At 38.5% G+C, this 24,040-nt stretch overlaps 1 protein-coding gene across 6 annotated transcripts in view; it reads right to left on the bottom strand.

Moving 5' to 3' along the window:
• The window catches only part of AIG1 (androgen induced 1), a 227,578-nt gene that overhangs the window by 139,074 nt on the left and 64,464 nt on the right, over positions 1 to 24,040 (bottom strand). For all 6 annotated transcript variants that reach the window (XM_069488967.1, XM_069488970.1, XM_069488965.1 and 3 more), the window contains one exon: positions 12,909 to 13,010. In XM_069488967.1, the coding sequence (XP_069345068.1) occupies positions 12,909 to 13,010 (102 nt within the window). The remainder of the gene's footprint in view (positions 1 to 12,908; positions 13,011 to 24,040) is intronic.

Genomic DNA, 24,040 nt, shown 5'->3' with positions numbered 1-24,040 from the left:
TGAACAGAGAACTTCATTCTGACTAACCTCGTACATCATTTACACTAAACTGTCTTCACAGAATGATAAAACCAGACAAAACCCGAGAGGTCACTTTGATTCAGTCCCCTTTTCCACGTGGCTCAAATGTCCGCATCCATTTAGAAGTGCAGCCTACAGAAATGGGTGGCTCTTTTTGGGTTAACCTGGTGTGAGAAAAGAACCAAGCAAAAAAGACATACGAGTGTGTGTAGTGCTGGCAGAGGGCAGGTGTAGAAAGGCATTTCACTAACCCCAGTCTGTGTATCCTGACTCATAGAGACAGCAGCAGTGTGAGCAGCAGCACCTGGAGATGCAGGATAATCAGATATATTACTAGGTCCAATGAATTAATGCTTCTCTTTAGCTGACCATTTTTCTATATGACTCGGATACAAAAGGGTGCAGATACGATGAGGATCCAGGAGCCCATCCATGCAGTCTTGCCATCTCCACAACCTGGAGAAGGCTAACCCAGGCAGCAACGTGGGGAGGGGACTGAGGAAGAAAGAAGGGGAGGCCGGGGCATGAGAGATGAGCCTGTTGCCTCCGCTCAGCTGAGAGATGATGCAATCTTGAACTAAAGCAGACATGGGGGACTGAGGAGGCTGGGGCAGATCTGGGACTTACTTTGGAAGCACAACTGATAGGACCTGCCACCTAACTGTGGGGGACATGGTAGAAAGAGGAGCTTTTAGATGCATCTTACCATTATTGAGATGGCCACATAGACAAGTCACATGATTTAGAGGAGGGGTTAACGGAATGACTTTGTTTCAGCAGGTTTATCTTAAGGTCCTTGTGTCCGATGCAGAGTGCGATGCCCCACAGGTAGTTGGACCAGGAAGCCTGGACTCAGGAAAGACCCATGTACTGTGCAGACTAAAGTCACAGGGAGAGTGAGATCCTCTCAGAAGAGAACACAAGGGGAATGCAGAGGACTGGCGATTAAGTCCTGCGAATGGATGAAGGGGCTGGACAGATCTGGGCTGGAGAAAAGAACAAGAGCTCCAGTTCTCTATGGGTGTCCTCCCTACAGCTGAAGGCCACCCCACGTCATGGTCCGCTGGTGGAGCTCCGGCACTGGAGATGCCAAAGCAGAGGCTGAAAGGTAATTAGCCAGGATGCTGTGCAGGTGATTTAGCATCCTAAGCCGTATGGACCAGGTGATCTTTAGAATCACAAGTCTAAGATTCTGGGATTCTGTGGTTCTATGATAGAAAATGCAGCTTGTTTCCACTTGCCTTTCTTTTGCAGTGACACTGATGTGTGCTGAGGTAGGAGCTTCAATTAAAAGGGAACTGGAAAGGATATAGGTATGGACTTCCACCAAGGAACCACGTCTGTGGCTAATGAATGATCCGTCTGTGGCAGTGATGAAGGAAGCCAGTTCCTAGAACAGTAACTTCCTGCCTGCCACCACCCACTCCCTAAATGTAAAGACCTAAGGGCAAGTCAATGGAAAACATATGAATTAAGTTTACTTTGAAATATCTACGGATTTAAGGATTAGGGGGAAAACACTTGAATAAACCACACTTGGGGTTTTGCTGACCCCAAAATATCTCAATATAACTTATAGACCTTTTGAAGAACTAACACTACTGTTGGGCCTACTCATCTTTTAAACAAAGCAAGAAAAAGGGCAGAATATAAGCCAAATGATAATATTAGCCTTGAATTCCACCCCTGCGTGGAAAATTAGTTCTACAAAAGGATTTGTGATGGCATGAAATTGCCTTAAAAAGCCATTATCTAACTGTTACCCTAGAAAGAAAATAATTAATATCCAGATAAAATAATCAAGACATAGAGGAGCTTTTCAGTAAATTTGGTCCAGGCTGACTTTTAGCTCCTAGATGTTCCAGGGATACGTTCTTTGCACATCAGTTCAGGCCTTCTCAGGCAGGAGTAGCAATATAATATGTACAGAAACACTCTCTGGGGGGACAGCAGGTCATGCATGCAGGATGTTGCTGCAGTGCAGCTGAGACCGAAATGAAGTAAAATACAAGTTAGGAAAGAAGTGGTTCTCTGTTAACTATCATGAAGGGGAAGGGAGAAAGAGTGGGAGAAAAAGAGAACAAGAGAAAACATGGACATATATTATTACTAGGTCAATTCATTCATGCAACAAATATCCACTGATTGCCAATAGTGTGCAGGTATTATTCTAGGTGCTGGGGATGAATCAGTAACTAAAGCAAAGATCCCTTCCCTTATGAAATTGCATTCTAGCAGAGGGAGATGGACAATAAACCATAAATACAATATGTAGGCAAACCCATATAATGTGTCAAGGATGATCAGTGCTGGGTGGGGGCGGGGGAGTAGAGTTAGAGGATGTGGGTAAGCCGAGGAGTACGGTATAGTTGCAGTTCCTGGTTGGCAGCTCAGGGTCAGCATGATTGAAAAGGAGGAGAGGAGGGATTCAAGGAGTGAGCCAAGCAAATCTCTGGGGACACATTCCAAGAAGAGAAGGGAGCCTGGGTGTTCAAGGAACAGCAAGGAGGCCGACTTGATCCATTAACATCTACTGACTCATCAAATGGTTATTGAGTACCTATAACATGCCAGGCACTGTGCCAGGCAGTGAAGAGAAAAATAAATTAATCCCCAAACCTCCTACCACAGAAGTGGCAGAGTATAAAAAAGTGGATAGTTTGACTTTGCCATTGTGTCTTCTTTATTCCAGAACATTTTAAAACTCCCTTTCTCCTCTGGTCTCCTCCTTTCCCAACTCCTTACCCTGTCTGCCTCTTTTCTAGGGCCACCTCTCATCTTCTCACCATGACGTCACTCTCTTTCTTTTCTCTTTTCTCCTACCTTTCTGCCTTCCCCATCCTGGCCTCTCCCCATCTCCCCTTTCTCCTTCCAGTTTTCTTTGTCTTTCTGCCTCACAAAATTGTTCACACTTTATTCAGACATCAGTTTAAAAAGAATACATTTCTTTTCTGATTTATCATATTTTGGTTGAAATAACAAATAAAAAATATAATTGGCAATAGCTAAAATTAAATACCTTAAAAATTATTACTGATTAGGCCGGGCGCGGTGGCTCACGCCTGTAATCCTAGTACTCTGGGAGGCCGAGGTGGGCGGATCGTTTGAGCTCAGGAGTTCGAGACCAGCCTGAGCAAGAGCGAGACCCCATCTCTACTAAAAATAGAAAGAAATTATATGGACAGCTAAAAATATATATAGAAAAAATTAGCCGGGCATGGTGGTGCATGCCTGTAGTCCCAGCTACTCGGGAGGCTGAGGCAGTAGGATCGCTTGAGCCCAGGAGTTTGAGGTTGCTGTGAGCTAGGCTGACGCCACGGCACTCACTCTAGCCGGGGCAACAGAGTGAGACTCTGTCTCAAAAAAAAAAAAAAAAAAAAAAAATTATTACTGATTAGACAGAATAATCAAATCTTCATGTTGAAATTTAAATCTGCAAAACCTAACACAGGAGAATTGGACATGGTAGAACTAATGACCAAAAATGAAAATTCGCAATGAAAGAAGCTGTCATTCATCAAATTTGATATGGAAAAAAGGTTACAAGCAAAAACAGTATGCAGAAATCCTGAAAGTATCTGCCTTACCGTCAATGTAACTCTCCTTCTTGATCCTGGTCTTTAGGGTCTTAATTATCTTTGGGAGGAGGTCCATTTGAGAGTCGTAAAAAGAGGTTCCTAAGAAATTTCTGACCTCTTTTCCAGTTTCTTACTTTTATTTTTAAAAATTTTCAGACATCTTAGTTACTTAAAAATACATGTGGAACATTGAGAAAGGCCAGTTTATGATAGTTTTCTTTAACCAATAGCTTATTTTACAAAATATCTAATATCAGGGTGGCACAGACTCCATGAGTAATGAAATGCACAACCTGTGTGTCCCAGAACTGGCAACTTTCCATAAGCCATGTTATCTACCAAAAGAATAATGTCAAATCTGAGCTCCTGCAAAGCCAATGATCATCCAAGTAGCATTTAGTGCTTTCTCTTCTGGGAAAGACAGATGTACAAAATCTTTAGTAATTACCAAATGTCAAAATAATATTTGAGCAGAATAAATAGTTGTCTAAATGAAGGTTCTCTCGAGGTTCAGTTACACATAACGAGAACAACTGACAAATCAAGCATGAAGAAGATAGGGTTTATCATTTTTTTTCTCCTCATAAATTACATGGGGAATGAACAACTCCTGCTGTGATTATAAGAATATCAAGACCTTGTCTGCTTAAAGATCTGTGGTAATAATATCCTAACCTTCTGCAGTATTTTGCAATCCCAGAGCACTTTATAAACATTAATTAGGTCTTTCAGTAAGCAGAAATACTGTCTCATTCGTTGGTTTTTCCTGTTATAGCATCACTAAAAGTCTGCAATCTTCCTAGAGTTTAAATATTTATTTATTGCTTTTAATGTATATTTACTCCACTGACAATGCTTTAAAATTGTAATCAGAAGAAGAGAAAGGTTCATGGTTCTATTTTTTGCAACCAAGAAACAGGCCAGAATAACAATAGTGTTTCTCCTTGTCAGAGTGAAAACAGCCCTTTGGGGACTACTCTGTTGGCTTCTGGAATTGTTTTCCCACTTACCTTCCTCCATCTCATACATGCCATTTCTATCCTTTAAAACGGCATGTGTTTTGTGTTTTTCTCATTCTATAAAACCACAATATCTTTTGGGGAGCTTTGTATCTCATGGGTTTTCAATAAATGTTTGCTAAATTGAATTAAATCAAAGTCCAGCCCCACATGTGCAGGCCATGCACAGCTCTGCCTCCTACAACTGTCCATGCCCATCCTCATTACAGGTAGGAAATTTATTCATTTGCTGATATCACCGCTGTTTTTCTTTTCTCTGATCATCAGTGGACCAAGGGTAGAAAGGTGGTAGAAGGATATAAATGTAAATGTGACATTCTTCCAAGTTTCAAAAGCAAATGCACAAACATTCTTTTAATCGCCAACATTTAGTGAATGAATAATGAGTGTCATGTGCTATTCGAGTTGCTGGGAATACAAAGATACTAATAAATAGGTTGCAAGGAAAGAACAATTTTGATTTTGGATATTGAACTGATTCATTTAAGTGTGCTCTATGTCATATGTTTATATCTTTAATTATAATAAATCAAAATTATTCTTTCTTCTTTTCTATTTTCAAGAAGTCTGGGGATAACGTAGCAGTTAAACAACAAGGTTGTGCTATTGTTCTAACTCATCTATTTACCCCTTTCCTCTTCTTTTCTTCAAATAAATTCTAGAACTGGTTGCTGAGAGAAAAGAGGTAGGCAATAGAAAAAAAGAGATATGACATTTTCCTTTAGTCTCATTTCTGGAAACCAGTGTAAATCAAAATGAAAGCCCTATGAATTTCAGATCCTATAAGTTTTATTACAGCTGTTTTTTGACTAATTTTGTGCTGGGCAGTTGAATGCTGAAAATTCGAGACTGAGTTGATCATGCTCTCTGAAATAGTGCCAAGATAGATTTATAAACTACATCTCAGTTCTGTGGTTCTGAGCTCTAGATTCCTAGAAATTACATTGAGAATCTACAAATAATGAATGTGATTCTGCACATAACAAGAGAATACATTCTCTCATGGAATTCTTTTAGTTTGACCAGGTGCATCAGTGGGATATGGCTGGTCCTTGCCACAAAAGTTCCCCTTCTTTCCTCCCCCCAACTATGACCTAGTGACATTCAAATACACCAATGAGGAATTCCTAGCCACAATAATCAGACAAAAGAAAGAAATAAAAGGCATCCAATTGGAAAAGAAGAAGTCCAATTATCTGTTTGTGATGATATGGTCTTATACCTAGAAAACCCTCAAGACTCCTCCAAAAGACTCCTAGATTTGATAAACAAATTCACTAAAGTCTTAGGATACAAAATCAACATACAAAAATCAGTATCCTTTCTATACATCAAAAATAATCAAGCTGAGAATCAAACAAGAAGTCATTCCCATTTACAACACACACACAAAAAAAACCTAGGAATCATTTAACCAAGGAAGTAAAAGATCTCTACAAGGAAAACTATAAAACACTTATGAAAGAAATTGTAGATGACACAAACAAGAGAAACGTCCCTTGCTCACGGATCGGAAAAATCGATATTGATAAAATAATCACACTGTCCAAAGCAATCTACAGAATCAGTGCAATTCCTATCAAAATACTAACTTCATTTTTCACAGAATTATAAAAAACAATCCTAAAATTCATATGAAACTAAAAGAACCTGAATAGTCAAAGCAATCCTAAGCAAAAAGAACAAAGCTGGAAGCATCACATTACCTTCAAATAATACTACAAGGCTATAAAAACCAAAACAACATGTTACTGGTATAAAAATAGGCACATAGATCAATGGAACAGAATATGGAATCCAGAAATAAAGCCACATACCTACAGCCAACTAACTTTTGCCAAAGTCAACAAAAACACACTGGTGAAAGGACACCCTATTCAATAAATGGTGCTGGGAAAATTGGATAGCCATATGCAGAAGAATGAAATTGGACCCCTAACTCTCACCATATACAAAAATTAACTCAAGATGGATTAAAGACTGCAATGTAAGACCTGAAACTATAAAAACACTAGAAGAAAACCTAGGAAAAAGTCTTCTGGATGTTGGCCTAGGCAAAGAATTCATATGCAAAAATCAACTCAGAATGAATTAAAGACTTAAATGTAAGACCCAAAGTTATAAAACTACTAGAAAAAAACATATGGGAAATGCTTCAGGACATTGGTCTGAGCAAAGTGTTTATGGCTAAGACTTCAGAGCACAGGCAATGACAGCAAAAATAGACACATAGGATTACATTAAACTAAAAAGCTTCTGCACAGCAAAGGAAACAATCAAAGGGGGAATAAACAACCTATAGAATGAGAGAAATATTTGTAAACTATTCATCTGACAAGATGAATGTATAAGTAACTCAAACAACAGCAAAAACAACACCAATAATCTGATTAAAAGATGGGCAAATGATCTGAATAGACATTTCTCAAAAGAAAGGCATACAGATGGCCACAAAGTATACGAAAAAAAGGTCTCAACACCACTAATCATCAGGGAAATGTAAATCAAAACCACAATGAGATATCATCTCACCCCAGTTAGAATAGCTATTATTAAAAAGACAAAAAATAACAAACAATGTTGAGGATGCAGAGAAAAAGGAACTCTTATACACTGTTGGTGGGAACGTAAATTAGTACAGCCATTATGGAAAAACATTATGGAGATTTCTCAGAAAACTAAAAATAGGATTACCATATGATCTGGCAATCCCACTACTGGGTATTTATCCACAGGATAGGGAATTAGTACATTGAAGAGATATCTGTACCCCCCATGTTTACTGCAGCACTATTTGCAATAGCCAAGATATGGAATCAGCCTAAGTGTTCACCACCAACAGATGGATAGATAGAGAAAATGTGGTGTATATATACACAATGGAATATTATTCTGCCATAGAAAATAATGGAATTCTGTCTTTTGTGGCAACATGGATGAGCCTGGAGAACATTATGTTAAGTGAAATAAGTTAGCACAGGAAGATAAATACCACGTGTTCTCACTCATATGTGGGAGCTAAAAAAGATGGGCTCATAGAGGTAGCTGGGAAAACTGTAGTTACTAGAGGCTGGAAAGAGTAGGGGGAAGTGGAGGGTATGGAGAGGTTGATTAATGGATACAAAATTATAGCTAGATAGGAGGAATAAGTTCTGGTGTTCTATAGCACTGTCAGGTGAAAATAGTTAACAATAATTTATTGCATATTTTCAAACAGCAAGAAGAGAGGATTCTGAATGTTCCTAACACAAAGAAATGATAAACGTTTGAGATGATAAATATGCCAATTACTCTGTTTTGATCATTATACATTGTATACATGTTTTGAAATATCACTCTGTACCCATAAATATGTAAAGTTATTATATGTCAATTAAAACTAAAATTTTCTTAAAAAGGTAAATGTAAAGAAAAGAAAGAACTAAATAGCTGGTATATGAATGTGCCAGCTTTAAATTTCATAGTGTATGTATGTGTTACCTATTCAAAATTTAAATAAGCGGATAAACTTTTAGAAAAGTTACAAATTAAGATAATAAAGTACTAAACAAAATATGTTCTTTCCTCCTATATTGTCAGATATATTTTCACAAAACAAAACAGAAAAATATGTGATTGGTTAGTAAAATAAAGACATATTTATAAGTTATAAATACAAATATTAAGATATTTAATAAATATGAATATAAATATTCCAGAATTTTATTTTTCATGCCTTCCTGTCAGAAAAATCACTAAATATGATATTATAATGGAAATTTCACAAAATTTGAGCTCTGATAGTTATAATCTAAAAGAGCAATTGAAAATAAAATATAATTATAATCAAAATGTATGCAATTTGAATGTTTTAATCGAAATATATACATTAAAATAAGTGTGAAAAATTTAAATTGAATTATTTTCATATATTTACAAAGCCTATTTTAAAATTAAATATTAAAAATTATCTATTAGAATTAAAAACATACAAATTATAATTCACAATTATTAAAACTTTAAATAAAATTTAAACAAAGCTGAAAATGTTTATTTGAAATTTCATAAATCTTATGGGTACATTTTTATAAAAATTAAATTATTCATGATTCCAGCATTTAATGCTCATATTTTAACTGCCAATCAGGATCATGTTTTATGCATTTCATAAAAAGTGGGCAAATGACATCAATAGAAAATTTTCAGGTTGGGCGCGGTGGCTCATGCCTGTAATCCTAGCACTCTGGGAGGCCGAGGTGGGTGGATCGCTCAAGGTCAGGAGTTCGAGACCAGCCTGAGCAAGAGGGAGACCCCGTCTCTACTAAAAATAGAAAAAAATTATCTGGCCAACTAAAATATATATAGAAAAAATTAGCCGGGCATGGTGGCACATGCCTGTAGTCCCAGCTACCTGGGAGGCTGAGCCAGTAGGATCGCTTAAGCCCAGGAGTTTGAGGTTGCTGTGAGCTAGGTTGACGCCACGGCACTCACTCTAGCCCAGGCAACAAAGCGAGACTCTGTCTCAAAAAAAAAAAAAAAAAAAAAAGAAATTTTTCAAAAGAAGATATAAGAATGGATAACAAACATATGAAAAAATGCTCAACATCCCTAATCATCAGGGAGATGCAAATCAAAATCACAATGAGATATCACTTAACTCCAGTGAGAATGGCCTTTATCAAAAAATCCCAAAACAACACATGTTGGCGTGGATGCAGAGAGACAGGAACACTCATACACTGCTGGTGGGACTGCAAACTAGTGCAACCCCTGTGGAAAGCATTATGGAGATACCTTAAACAGATTCAAATAGACCTACCATTCGATCCAGCAATCCCATTATTGGGCATCTACCCAAAGGAACAAAAGTCATTCTATGACAAAGACACCTGTACCCGAATGTTTATAGCAGCACAATTCACAATAGCAAAGATGTGGAAACAACCCAAATGCCCATCAATTCATGAATGGATTAGTAAATTGTGGTATATGTATACCATGGAGTAATACTCAGCTATAAGAAATAATGATGATACGACATCTCTTTGGTTCTCCTGGAGAGAGTTGGAACCCATTCTATTAAGTGAAGTATCCCAAGAATGAAAAAACAAGCATCACATGTACTCACCAGAAAATTGGTTTCCCTGATCATCATCTAAATGCACATTTGGGAATGATACCAATTGGATATCAGACTGAGGTGGGGGGTGGGGGGAGGGGATGGGTGTATGCCTACATGATGAGTGCGTTGCTCACCGTCTGGGGAATGGTCACGCTTGAAGGTGTTGACTCAGGGAGGTGGGGGGTCGGGGGAGGGGATGGGTGTATACCTACATGATGAGTGCAATGCGCACTGTCTGGGGAATGGACACGCCTGGAGCTCTGACTTGGGGGGATAGGCGGTACATGGGCAACGTATGTAACCTGAACTTTTGTACCCCCATAATAAGCTGAAATAAAAAAAAAAAAGGAAGAAACCTAGCAGGAATATTAAGAAAAAAATAAAAAATAAAAAAAAATAAAATTAGAGTAATGTAAATTGTTTAATATTTCAAAATATTTCTTTGCCACTATGTGCAATTTTTTTTCAGTAATTCTGGAACCATGAATTGGAACATGAAGAAAAACAAAGAAATGGTCATTCATCTCTACTAGGAAACAAAATTCATTGTGAAAGAATCTATTGAGCTCATACTATCTCAGAGGATTTGACATGTTAACTAATTTATCTTTTCTCTTCCCTAAATATTTATGTCACTCAAGTCTTCCTTGTGTTTCTAAGTAGTTTTTGCCTCTAAGAATAAAAACTTTAAGCTATCAAAGTGAATCAAGGGAAAATTAAGAAAGGCAAGTCAAAGTTCTAATGCCTGCACACAAAGTTAATAAGCCATTTGTTTAAAACATTAAAAATTTAGAACCAGGATCCACAAAAGTTGTGACTCATTCTCTGGCCTGAAGGTAATATTGTGCAGTTTAGGGCTATTTACAACATGCCAAAAAATCCAGGACTTTATTTCTACAGCACATGATGCAATTATTTCTTTCTTAGCTGACACACTGCTATAGTCAGAACAAGGTAACTGACATTATCTCACACTCAACTGGAGACAGTGGCTTCAGAAGTCTCTGTTTACCTCATATAGCTTGGACACCTAATGAAAGTTATCTGGTGACATTATTCTTCCTCATATTTAGAGATAATGTCACAAAAGATGACTACTATTTGTACAAGAATATGTCTGCCTTGTGACCAAAGCCTGCCCCTCATTGAACACATGACAATGTTTTTTAGCTCAGTGTTTGAAGGGGGGATTTGCAAAGCCTATCTCCATTTAAAACTCTGCTTTGGGGAGTTATGAATACCCTGAAATCTTTTTCTTAAAATACCTACCTAATTATCAACCGGTTTATTTCAGACAGCTGAACTATGCTACACAGTCTGAAACTAAAGGTCAAAATATCCTGAAGATGTTTCTCCTGTATTATCTTGACTTACAGTTGTAAAAACTACAGAAAGTTACTATTTCTATCAAGAACCAATTAATGTTTCAGATCAAACGTAAGCTAGAAAAAGGAGTACAAACTTGAGGCCAGATAGGTCTGGGTTCAGATTCCACTTGTGCCACCCTGAGCTAAGTGATTTGGGGCAAATTATATAACCTTTCTGAGCCTCAGTTTCTTCATTTGTAAGTGAAATAATTCTTCATTGTGCCATTGTGAAAATTAAATGATATGATCACTATAGAGTGCCTGGCACACAGTGAATTCTCAAAAAATAATAGCTATTAGTATTGCCTGGCAAAGAATTGTAAAATTGGCTATATTGCATTCATTCGTCTACCTAGTATGTATTGATCCTACTATATTCCAGGCAATTGGGCAAAGGGCTCAGGGTTCAAAAGCTGTTGTTTTTCACTAGGAGCTTAAGTTTTTGTGGGGATACAGACATGCATAATAGAGATACGAAAGTGCTGTGCAAACACAAATAACAGAATAGCTAATTTTGCTTGGGGCGTTAGGAAAGGCTTCTTAAACAAGATAGGAACTAAGCTAGCAGGATGACCAGGAGTTTGCCAGGAAAGAATGAGAAGGGCGTTTGGGGCAGAAGACAGCGAAGGCATGGAGTTACGAAAGGGCTTTTCACATCCAAGAAAAGTAAGAAGTTGGAGAGGAGCAGCGTAGCCATGTCAAGCCTTTTAGATGGTGAAGGGGCAAGACCCAGCTGATGTGTTTGAAACTAGACTAGAGGTGCCCTGCTAATCCTCCAACAGGGTGGCTCTAATTGAACTCAAAGAAAATTCCATTTCTCTGAGATGTGCCACTTTTGATGAGTTGGCTTAAGAAAGGATTATTCAAACCCCCTCAGTACAGTGATGTTTGTTTGTTAGTGCACACCACTTTTCTTAAAATATACCAAAATTGGGGGCAGAAGGGAAACTTATTTTGGACCTAAGACTCACGATTTCCAGCTCTTCATTCCCCTATAATTTCTGTGATGGGTTGCCCTTTTCACCAGGAACACCCTGGGACATATTCTAAAAATTGCTGTAACCAAAATACATGCTTCTTAGTTAATAACAAAACAGTGCTCAATTCCAGATGCTGAAAGGGAAGATGATACAAAAATTTCTCTGCGGAAAATATATCCCCAAATCTCGTAAACTAATGTGAAAACCATCCAAAGTAACTGATTTGAAACTAGTGAAGGTAACACCACGGCTAAAGCATCAGAAAGAATTAAACTGAGAGGAAGGAAAAAGCGTTGCAGCCACAGGCAAACAGCCTAGACTGGGTAGAACCTGACAAGGCAAACAATTCCATTGCTAAAGACACCTCCAAATGCCTGCAACAGAGCTCCGAGGGAAAATAACAGCCTTGCTGCTCATTTGGGGGAAACTGTCCAAACACAGCAGTTATTTCCAACACAATCCCACTGATGTGAGGTGGAGATGGAGCCGAGTGCTAATGGTCGTGTAGGTGGGAATCAAACCTTAGGCTCCAAGAACAAGCCTTCTAATGGCACAGAAATTAAATTCATCCCAGAATGAGCTAGGTGCATGATCTAACAGCACTGCAGCCTCTTAATAAACTGTGGAGTCACCTGCTACCCAGTGTGAATAATGACTCAATTCCATGGGAAGAAGCTTTTTTGTTTACATTCAGTATTCTTCTCTAATTGTAATTGCTCATTATAATATTCCAAGATTTCATGGCTATTTCGGTAGATTCTATGGAAAGTCTAAATTAGAAAATAGCTCTTTAATAGATTTTTTATTTAATAGAAGGAAACCATTTGTTTTCATACACTCACCATTCCATGATTCAGCCACCCTGGGATAAAGTTATCAAGCAACTTCGGGTATATCATCTCTCTGTCATAGGCATAAATGATCCAGAACACTGCGACAACGAACTGGAAGGGAAAAGAAATCTTTTATTTCAAGTTCATTAACCATGCACAACATACAATTTGTTGGTTATTTATTGTTAGAAGAACCCAACAGAATTTGGACTCTATGATGAAAGACAGATCAGTAAACCAGTTAATGACTAGAAAGATAGTTCTAGCTTCCTTTCATTAGTGGTAACCCTCAAGGTGCCTCCTCCTCTTCGCTCTCCCAGTTGTATTCTCTCTGGCAAAGGGATCTGTTTTTCGGGGAGAAACTAGAGAGGCCTGGCATCAGGAACAGCTCCAATTCAGGGCTAATTGTGCTCGTTTGAGTCCTCTCAAGAGGGTTTAAAAGTTCACTGGTGGTTTTTTCGGCTCCCATTCCCCACTGTATAGTTAGCACACGTTCGAGAAACTAGAGAGTATGTCCCTTTTCCTTGAACCTATCATGTGGTTTACATTAATCTCCACATTCTCAAGTTTCCATTTCACCACTAACAGCATTGAAACCCCTGCTATAAAATGTCCAAAAGTCACATTTCCAGCAAATGTATGAATTTATACAGCCCACGCAAGAACTTTAGCTGTCCTGAGAAGCAGGGTATATGGAGGGCGAAGGAAGATTCCAAATTCTCTTGGAATAATTTAGAAGTTCATCTGGGTTCCAGAGGCTTGTTTTGGCACATTAGCAACATAATCATCAAAGGAGAGTAGAGTACTCAATGTATTATTTTACCATTCTTTGAAGGAATTGTGAGACAAGAAGTTCAGATAAGATATAGAAATGAATGGCCCAAGGTCTTGACCTTCAGCATAGAATTTAAAAGAAAAAGTGTATGCTTTTGTAAATGTCAAAAATTTTGAAATTAGGTAATATTTTGAAATTAGAAAAAAGAAACAGATTAATGATACGAAGAAAGAATTCCCAAATAAACACAAAAATATGCTCAATCTTACTCATAATAAAAGAATGCAATTAAAACTACACTGATGAGATTGGCAGAGATCCAAGTTTGACAACATGCTCTATCAAGGTGACTATAATGAAATAGGCTCTCTTAGACTTTATTGGTAAGAAGAATCTAAAATGATACAATCCTTATGGTGGGGAAGTTAGTTGTAACTACCAAAAGTTATAACTATTTACCTTTCAATCTCCCCTCAATAATAACCCCATCTAGGAATCTAGGAATCTCCTTCAAAGATACATTGGGGGAAGGGTATATGGGGTGAAGTGTTCATGGGAGTCCACCTTACTCTTCTCTCTACTTTTTGCTTATTTGTAACTATCCATAAATGAAAGGTTTTTAAACATTAAAAAAAAATGAAAATAAATTTTAAAAAATTTTTAAACAATGTACTATGAAAAAAGGAACTATCTAAGGAAGTCTCTGTAGAGTGATGTCTCAAAAAAACGCTATGGAATGAAAAAATACAGCATGAATATTAAAAAGAAATAAATTTTATTTCATTTTTTATAATTATAAGTCATCCATGCTCCCACATTTTATTAACAAAAATAGTAAATATTTTAATGTTACTTTTTACAAAATACCTAGTTACACTTGGTAGCTCAAGGCTAGTAATCAGAGGGTTCCAACTATGTCAGTTATGACATGGGTAATTCTGGCCAGGAAAAAAAAAATTCACCCTTAAAATCTAGGATGTTACATGCATTTATTGTTTTATAAAACACCATGGATGATAATTACAATAGGCAACTATGGATTACCCATATAGTTTTAATACCAGATTGGGGTCCCCGGTTATTTATCTTTCTTTTGGGTCAACTATTTTCACTGTCAGTTTATAAATGCACAAGATAAAAAGGGGGAAAAAAATCTGTTATTAGCTTAAAGTTAACTATCATAACTTTCCAAATATAATGAATAATTTTTTAATTATCCATAATTTTGGGTTATTTCTTCCAGTTCAGACTCCAAATGTACTGATTATCAATGGTAATGTCATTTATAAGGTACATATTTGATAGTAACTTTAAATCTTTATTACATTAACCCTCAACATTATCTCCTTAAAGCAGGCTGAAACACAGATTATTGCATTTTTGCTTGCAACAAATAGAGAAATCAAGGTTTTCTTTTCACTGACTTTAATAATATTTGTTTGTATATAAGCCTCCACATATCATAAATGGAAACGCACTATAACTTCATTAATTTTGATCCCATTAATTTGAGTGATAATACAAATAGAATCAACAATGCACTTATTTTAGTCCTATCTGTGAAGAAAAGATTTGCTAAGGAAATTGAAAAGTTATTGTGCTTTCCTGTATATAGGTATATAACCTTGAATAGTAAAAAGCATGTTAATTTTTTTTCCTTGAATGACCTTACAATTAGCAAGCTTGGCGGGTTGGTGGAAGTAAAGTCCAGATTGCTAAAGATTAAGGTGGGTGGGGACAGAGGCAGTGGAAGAAGGTTTCTTTTCCATGACAATGGCAGTGAGGGAAGGAGAAGGAAGCCTGCTGCATGACAAAACAGGAGAGCTAGGCAATGTTGTGAGTGGCTACAAGTCAGAGTAAATGGAGACAGAAAAACAGGGAACGACTGATTAAGCAAAACCCAGGAGAAGAAAGGGACTAGGATTATGAAAAACAGAAAAAGCATTCTTCCCTTCTTTAAAGTGGGATGTTTTGCTGACAGTTGGAAATGGGGCTGAGCACAGAATGGATCTGGGACATAGCTGTGGATAACGAACATGCAAGGAAGCCAGTAAGATACTTAAAAGGAAGACTTATCGTGAATCAGGAGGGCCCAAGTGAGGTCTACTAGCACGATTCTGTAGTAGAACCAACCAGGATGTTTTCTCGGTTGTCTCGAGGCCTATGTAAAAGGGATTTAGAAAAAGGGGGGGTTAGGAAAAAAGGATCCTGGGGGGTTTCCTAGCACTGTGGATTAGGTAACTGGAACAGAGAGAAGGTCTGAAATGGGAGATGCTACGAGATTAGGAAGAACATCTCTAAGTGACTGGCCAGCATTTCTAAGCTGGTGCCTGGGAAGGGGTGGCTGCCAGTGAATTACATGAGATATCACTTAGAAAGCTACTAGTGACATAGAGTGGACACAATTTAAGATAACCCTTCCTGTTTTCACTTCTTTTTGCTGCACAGATTTGACAACTCTAAGTGATACCAGTCCAATTAGTGCTGATTCTACGCCTTAATGTCAGAGACTTTCCACTGCCTGCCAGGTGTCACAGCAGTTCTGCCCTTAGACCTTGGCTCCGTGCTTTCCAGCCTCACAATTCAAAGTAGGGTCCCATGGATTGGCAGCACTCACATCACCTGAGAGCTTGTTAGATGTGTGGAATCCCAGGTCACACCCTGATATGTTCTGATCCTGCATTTTAATAAGATCCTAAGGTCATTCATATGCACATAAGAGTTTGAGATGTTCTGCTTCGGGAGGAACTATTCCAGCCACCTTGAGCCTCCTCCTTTCCCATGCAGTGAGGGGATTCCCTGGCCAAGTGGCTTGTATCCCCAGAGCCCGCATCCCTCCCCTTCTAGACCACATCCCAGGTAACTGTGACCTTGGAATTCCCTGTGCAAATAGACAGGAATATATGCCTCAGGGTACCTGGGGGCCTCCTCCCTCCCCTGGTCTGACCATGAGGGTGGATTGTGCAATAAATGTGTGTTTGCCTTGATCTAAGATGTGGTTAAGATTTGTTTCTTTCTGTAGGGTGAGGACCAAAGTTTTATATTTGGTCAGGGTGTTCACACATAGGCATGTCTCCATTTCAGTCCCGAATGGAGCCACTGCTGGAAATCCCTTCACCTTTGCCATATGACATCCCATCATATTCACAGGTCTCTCTCACACTCAAGGGGAGAGGACCATAAGGGCCAGTGCAGCAAGGGGTGGAATCTCAGGGCCACATCAGAATCCTGCTTAGCACAGATTCCCACTCGGTTCTTCCTTTCCAAAATTGTTTTTGACTATTTTAAGTGTTTTGCATTTCCATTTAAATTTTAGAATCCCAGCTTGTTAGTGTCTACAAATATCCTGCTAGAATTCTCATTGTGACTGTTTGGGGAGAACTGACATCTTAACACTATGGAGTCTTCCAACTCATGAACATAATTTATATCTCCATTTATTTGGGTCTTGTTTAAATTCTTCTCAGCAATGTTTGTAGTTTTCAGTGTACAAATATTGCACATATTTTGTTGAACCTATCTATACCTATGTATTTCATGCTTTGTAATGCTGTTGTAGATGGTGTTACATTTTTTACATTGTTCGTTGCTAGTTTATAAAAAATACAACTGATTTTTTAATATTGACATTATATCTTATACCTTTGCTAAATTAGCTTAGTAGTTCTAGTAGCTATTTTTGAAATTATTTTGGATTTTTATACTTATACAATCTGCAAATAAAGACAGTTTTTCTTCTTCCTTTACAATTTGCATGCCTTTTACTTCTTTTTATTTTTTTTATTGCACCACCTAGGACCTTCAGCAGTATGTTGAACAGAGCATCCTCGCCTTCCTCCCTATCTTAGAGAAAGTGTTCAGGCTTTCAACATTTAAGTTTGATATTAGCTGCAGGTTTTCCTTAGATGTCTTTATCAAGTTGAAGATCTCTTCTATTCTTAATTTACTTAGGAGACATATTTTTACCATAAATGAATGCTGAATTTTTTCAGATAGTTTTGTTGCATATCTTGAGATAATCATATATTTTTCCCCTTTTATTCTGTTAATATGGTGAATTATATCAACTGATTCTGTATGTCAAACCAATCTTTCATTCCTGCTCATCATGTATTATAATTTATATATATAGCCAGATTCAATATGCTGATATTTTATAAAAGGTTTTTTTCATCTTTATTCATAAAGTATACTGATCTGTAATTTTCTTTTTCATGATGTCTTCATCTAATTTTTGTAACAAGATAATGCCGGCCTCAAAAAATGAGTTGAGAAGTGTTTCCCCCCCTATTTTATGAAAGACCTTATGCAAGATTGGTATAATTTATTCCTTACCTAATTGATATACTTCTCTAGTGAAGCCATGTGGATTTGCAACTTTTCTTGTGGGCAGATTTAACTGTAAATTTATTTTCTTTAGTAAATATAACGCTAATCAGGCTTTCCACTTTTTCTTGAGTTGATTTTAGTCATTACTACCTTTTGTGGAATTTCTCTATTTCATCTAAGATTTTGAATTTATAAAGTTATTCTTAATATTCCAGCATGGAAATTGGCAAATGGTATAAATCAGGTATTTTTTCCTTAGGGAGCCAGTTGTTAAGCATTTACTAACACACCATGTAGAGAGATACTCTCTGTTCACCACGAGTGATCATGCATAGCATCCCTGCCACAGGCAAAGCACTCTGGGGTCACTACTCAACAGTGAAACTTTGGTCAGTACTTTGATCTCTACCACACATTGAGGGAATTATATGGATTATTAAAAGCAAAGTGACTTTCAAGAAAGTGTTAGCCACCTTGCTAAGTGTAACACTAGAAGGTCAGGAGGCACAGCTTACTGAGTAATCAGCCTTCTAAATAATTCTTTAGATATAAACACAGCACAGATGGTAGCTTCTTGGCTCTCTGCACTGATATCCTCTTGATAGTATGGTCATCAGCAAACCCAAAATAAATCTGAACTCTACTACCAGGGCATGGATATGAAACAAAAATAGTTGCTCTTGGACAGGCTAACATTCCACCATTGTAAAGAAGCTCCTTCCCTGGCTGGGACCAATGGCCAGTTATTATGCATCGTGCACCTGCTGCTTCTCAGCTGCCAGGACCAGAATACTGTACTTGAACTGAGAGTGGAAGGAGCACAGTCACTTTCCAGTCCATGAAGCTTCAAGACAAAATACTTGAGTGCGGCCGGGCGCGGTGGCTCACGCCTGTAATCCTAGCACTCTGGGAGGCCGAGGCGGGTGGATCGCTGGAGGTCAGGAGTTCAAGACCAGCCTGAGCAAGAGCGAGACCCAATCTCTACTAAAAAATAGAAAGAAATTATCTGGCCAACTAAAATATATATAGAAAAAAAATTAGCCGGGCATGGTGGCGCATGCCTGTAGTCCCAGCTACTAGGGAGGCTGAGGCAGTAGGATCGCTTAAGCCCAGGAGTTTGAGGTTGCTGTGAGCTAGGCTGACCCCACGGCACTCACTCTAGCCCGGGCAACAAAGCAAGACTCTGTCTCAAAAAAAAAAAAAGAAATACTTGAGTGACAGCTAGTTGTTAATGCTACAACTGAAACCCCAGAAGTATTATTAATAAAAATTAATGCTAAAACAAAACTGGACTCACGGTTTGTCTCTTTTGAAAGAAGTTTCTCATACAGAGTCTGATAAAAGCTGAAACTTCAGCTTTATTCTACTTCTAAGAAGATGTACCGATTAGTGGGAAATTCTTGGGAATTTAGTAGAACCAATTAGAATGGAAAGGATGTTGCGAGAAATTTGCCATGAAGAAGGCTACAGTCACTTATCTATAGATTGGTCTATAATGGCCATGTAGCATAATTTCAAACATTCACTGTTGAGGGAGGGAAGAGAGGAAAGGAGAAAATAAATGAATACTTCTTTAAAATCATCAGCTTTAACAGGATATGATTCTATAAAATTGCATTCCCTTTTAAAACTAATACATTAGGACTCAGACTTTACCAAATACTGATAGAAAAAAAAAAAATCAAACTTTTGTTTTGGGCTTTATTTTCTTGCTTCCAGATTTCTTTTTCATGACTTGCTTTCCCATAAATCTTTCTACATTAGCACCGTTGCTGAGAAATGTTTCCAATTGTGATTTCTCTTTCCAAGCACATGAAGCATGGGCATGAGAGTAAGTTGTGTGTTCTGGATGCTATCTGGTCTCTAATGGCCCCCACGTACACACTGAATGTCTCACTTGACAGTCAAATGGGCCTTGTCTTCCCACTTTCCAGATCTACGAGATCCTGAGTCCCCAAGTCCTCTCCTTCTGGTTGATTTCCCTCAACCATACCCTCTTCAGAAATGCACAGTGAGGCATAGGAACCTCTAAAATGTCCCAGTATCCTCTGCCCCAGACTACAACTAGTTTCTAGTACTCATTCCTAAGTATGACATGGAATGTCTTTCCTTGAAATTATGCATCTGAGAGCAATGTTATATTTTTTATGCCATACATTCTGCCCAAATTACCTTAAAACCAGAATCTCTATCTACAGAGTTTCGAAAGCACATATTGGTGTTATGCCTTTTTTCATAGCTTTCAGCTACCATTTTTTATACATTTATAATGTATCCATATTTATCTACATTTAGGTCCTTAATTATCTCTACTGACTAAGTGATGCAAAAACAAAAACTCAGCTCCTACAAGTGCCCACATGATTTGGTTCCTGCCTTTCTCTCCAACCTCAGCTTGTGCCATTTTCTTTCTTGCTTCCCAAAGTCCAACTGGTAATTTGTTCCTAAAAGCTATTCAGATCTTTCCTATTTCAGGGCCAGAGGATTTTTCTACTCTCTGTGCCAGGGCTGCTCTTCCTCCATTTTCACGTGGCCGGATTCTGTTCCTTCAGGTCTAAACAGCACCTCTGCATGGAAGCTGCCACGAGACACACCACACTAACAGAAAACAGCCTCCTGTTGTTGGTGTATTTGTTGCTCAGTTGTTCACTGTCCAGCTCCTCTAGGAGCAAGCAAAGTCTCAGAGAGCAGGAACTTGTCTGTCTTGTTCGTTGCTGGTTCCCCACTGCCTGCTGTATAGCATCTATGTGGTAAGAATTTGCTGACTGATGAATAAAGTATATTGCTATTCCGTGTATGTGCCAGACTCCACATCTCCCACAGGAGCTAGTATCTTTTTACTCCTTCAAATTTCTTCTTACTGACCTAAAATTTCTCCTTTATGTTCTCTATGTTTCTTGTCCTTCTGTGTATAAGGAAGATAATCTCTTCTTTCCAGGCTACTTCACAGGGAATCCCTCCTCAGATCTTCTACAAGATATCTCTTCCCTCACCTGTTTAAGTCTTCTATCATCCTATGATAATCCTTCTCTGGACTTCAAGGTCAAGATGAAAGGCTAATTGCTCTCCTCTTGAAGTAAACCAAAAATAGGAAAATGAAAAGTGGAAATGAAACTGATGAAAGTAGGAAATGCCCATAATCCAAACGTCACTCTTTAAATCACCCCAATTATCCTGATTTGATAAATACACATTATAGACCTATATCACAGCATCACATGTACCCTATAAATATATACAATTATTACATACTCATAATAATTAAAAATAATTTTTTTTTTTTAAAAAAAGGCTGCCAAGTGTTAAGAAAAACAAACGAGGTTGGAGAGATTATGATGGTGGAAACAAGATCCTGTAGCTCTCTGGTCGAGTGAGCAGAACAGAGAGCTCTCCACAGGTGGCACACCCCGAGGAACATTAAATGACCCTTGATGGGAACATGAGGTCTCTACGCAAGGGAGCACTGGGGAAAGGCTCTGATCCCTGTTTGGCTTCAGGTATCAGAGGTGATGATGCTAAATGTGGAAACAGGCCAGTGTGCCATCTCTGCCAGAGCAGGATGTGGGTACGTTAAGGTCGATAAGGAAAGATCAGTTGTAGCAAGCCTGAAGATACAGCTTAGGCTCACCTGATGAAGACCCAGCTTCATGTCACCATCCAAAAGCGTTGTCATGAAAATGAGTCAAGGAGAGAGAAATGAATTGAGCCCAGACAGAGGCCATTCTCCGGAGCAGGGTAGTGGTGGAAAACAGATGGAAATTTAATTCGCCCTAGCTCAGTTCCCTAGCCTGTCTCCAGTTCTATCCTTTCACAAATAGCTGGCTCAGGAAGAATAAACCAATTCAAGGATGAGTAATCACAAGAAAAGAAATACTATGGAATGTATTCATAGATACCACCAAAAAAAAAGACATAAAGAGGAATATGACAAAAATGGCAACTGAACAATGCAAACCGGAAACATTTTGCCATTATAGGTATAATTTAAATAATTCTCCATTAAAGAAAGAGGTCAAAGAAGAAAAAGTGAAAGTTAAGAGAAGATTGAGCAAGTGAAGAGGGTAAAAGTGAGTGAAAAGAACTTACGAAATAAATAAAATACAAAAAATAAAACTGAAAGTCACATTAGAAGCAGTAAAAGGAAAAACTACCTTTGGTGAAGACAGTTGGGGTTTAGCTTTCTGCAGAGCTGTGGACTAGATACGCTGAGAAACCTTCCCGCTGTGAAACACTGGGTGCCAAATAAATTACAACAAATAGACTTTTAAATATATTGCTGAGCACACAAGAAAGGAAGGGAAGTCATCAGGAGCCAAATATAAAAATAAAAAATAAAAAACCCAGGAAAAAAAAAAAAGAGAGAGAACGGGGATAAAACCAGAACAGCAGCAAACACAGAAACTGGGACTGCTTGGAGGCAAATGCCAACAGAGAACCTGAGCGCACCGTGTTTGTGGCCACGGACACGGATGGCAAGGCCCTGGGCCCACGCAGGGTGGTGGGGGGCTACTGACCTGGAGGAGACTGGCCCACAGGGGGGCCGCACCCCCAGTGGAAGGGTAGGCTGGAGAAAGTACCTTTATCAGGTTAAATAAATTGCTATCTATTCCTAATTGGTGAGTTTTTTCTTAATCAAAAATTTCATTGAATTTTTTTCACATTGAGATAATCATTTTTCCCCTTTTATCTTTGTATTAGTGACAGCGAAGCTGTGGTAATTATGTGAGCTCTGCAAAGTCTGAAAATAAATTGTAAATGTATACCAAATAACTGTAGTGGATAGTGTAGTACTTCTTCCAGACCGCTCTCTGGACCTGTGCATCCAGCACCTAGAAAAGCCTGCATAGAGTAGGAGCTCAGAGAAGTTTTGGTGAGTAAATGTGGTTAATCATTCTAGAGAACTAAAAGGAAAAGGAATATTGTCATGTATGGTGAAAAATCATCAAGCTGGTGCTCTGGACTGCACATGCCAGAGGAGGCCATGGGATAGCAATGCAGGACAAATTGGGAGAATCCATTCATGTCTTTGTTAGTAATAAATGCACTCGTGGAATCTCAAGTATCTCAACAGGATTATTTGACCAGGTACACCTTCTCTCTAAAAAATTCACATCCACAGAATAGAGAAGCAGTACTAATCTAGAACACTTGCTGGTCCTGATATCTGGGTCTTGCACATTGGAACCATATTCCCTTCCTCACTCAGGTTTTAGTTAATAGGCTCCTCTCATATTCTCACTTCATTTTGGGGATGCAAGCCTTTCCCCAGAATGCCCGTTTGTGTGAGTGGGGCCCTATGAGCAGCTGTCTCTCTGGATTTGTGGAATCCCCAGAGGTTGTATCCCATGTCATCCCTATGCCTATAGGCTGAAACCTCACCGATCATGGCATATTCCTCTAGTTCTGTCTCTTCTCTCAGCCTCAGGCATCCCTGTCTGGCCAATTTCACCACTGACTGAAACATGGGAATGATGGCTATTATGTTCGATTTTCTTTCCCACCAACAGGATCCAAATTGCCCGGAGCTGGTTTCTAGTGGTGGCAGTCTGCTTTTGTGAAGAGTGATGTCTGAAGGTTTGTTACACTGCCTAGGCAGCACCCATGGTGGTGGTGGGCCCAGTTAGCAAGGTAGTATGTACTGTGAGAGGGTAGGGTGCAAAGAAGACAACACCCTGAGGGAGGAAACTGTATATGCCACTTTAGGGTCATCCGTCAGGCTACAGATACAGGTAAAGAAATACTAAGGTACCACTCATACAATAAGCATAAATCAAGAGTAGTTGTGATGTAGATGGAAAACTACAAAGATTACAGTGAACTTCAGACATGGAATGAAAAGGGCCACCAGGTACTCCAGAAAGATGCATAAAAGTGTAGCTGGATTCAATAAACACAATGCAAACAGTTAACTTTCTTTAACTCCACAAAGGTTTAGGTTAACCCAGGCACATTTGGCATAACCATTCCCTGAATGGGGACTTAAAAGTTAAGATAACTTCTATTATTGAGACACAGATACAACGTAGTTTTAGTAGGA

The sequence above is a fragment of the Eulemur rufifrons genome, chromosome 15 (genome assembly GCF_041146395.1).
Source record: "Eulemur rufifrons isolate Redbay chromosome 15, OSU_ERuf_1, whole genome shotgun sequence".
NCBI lineage: Eukaryota > Metazoa > Chordata > Mammalia > Primates > Lemuridae > Eulemur > Eulemur rufifrons.
This window is presented reverse-complemented; position numbering and strand designations above follow the sequence as displayed.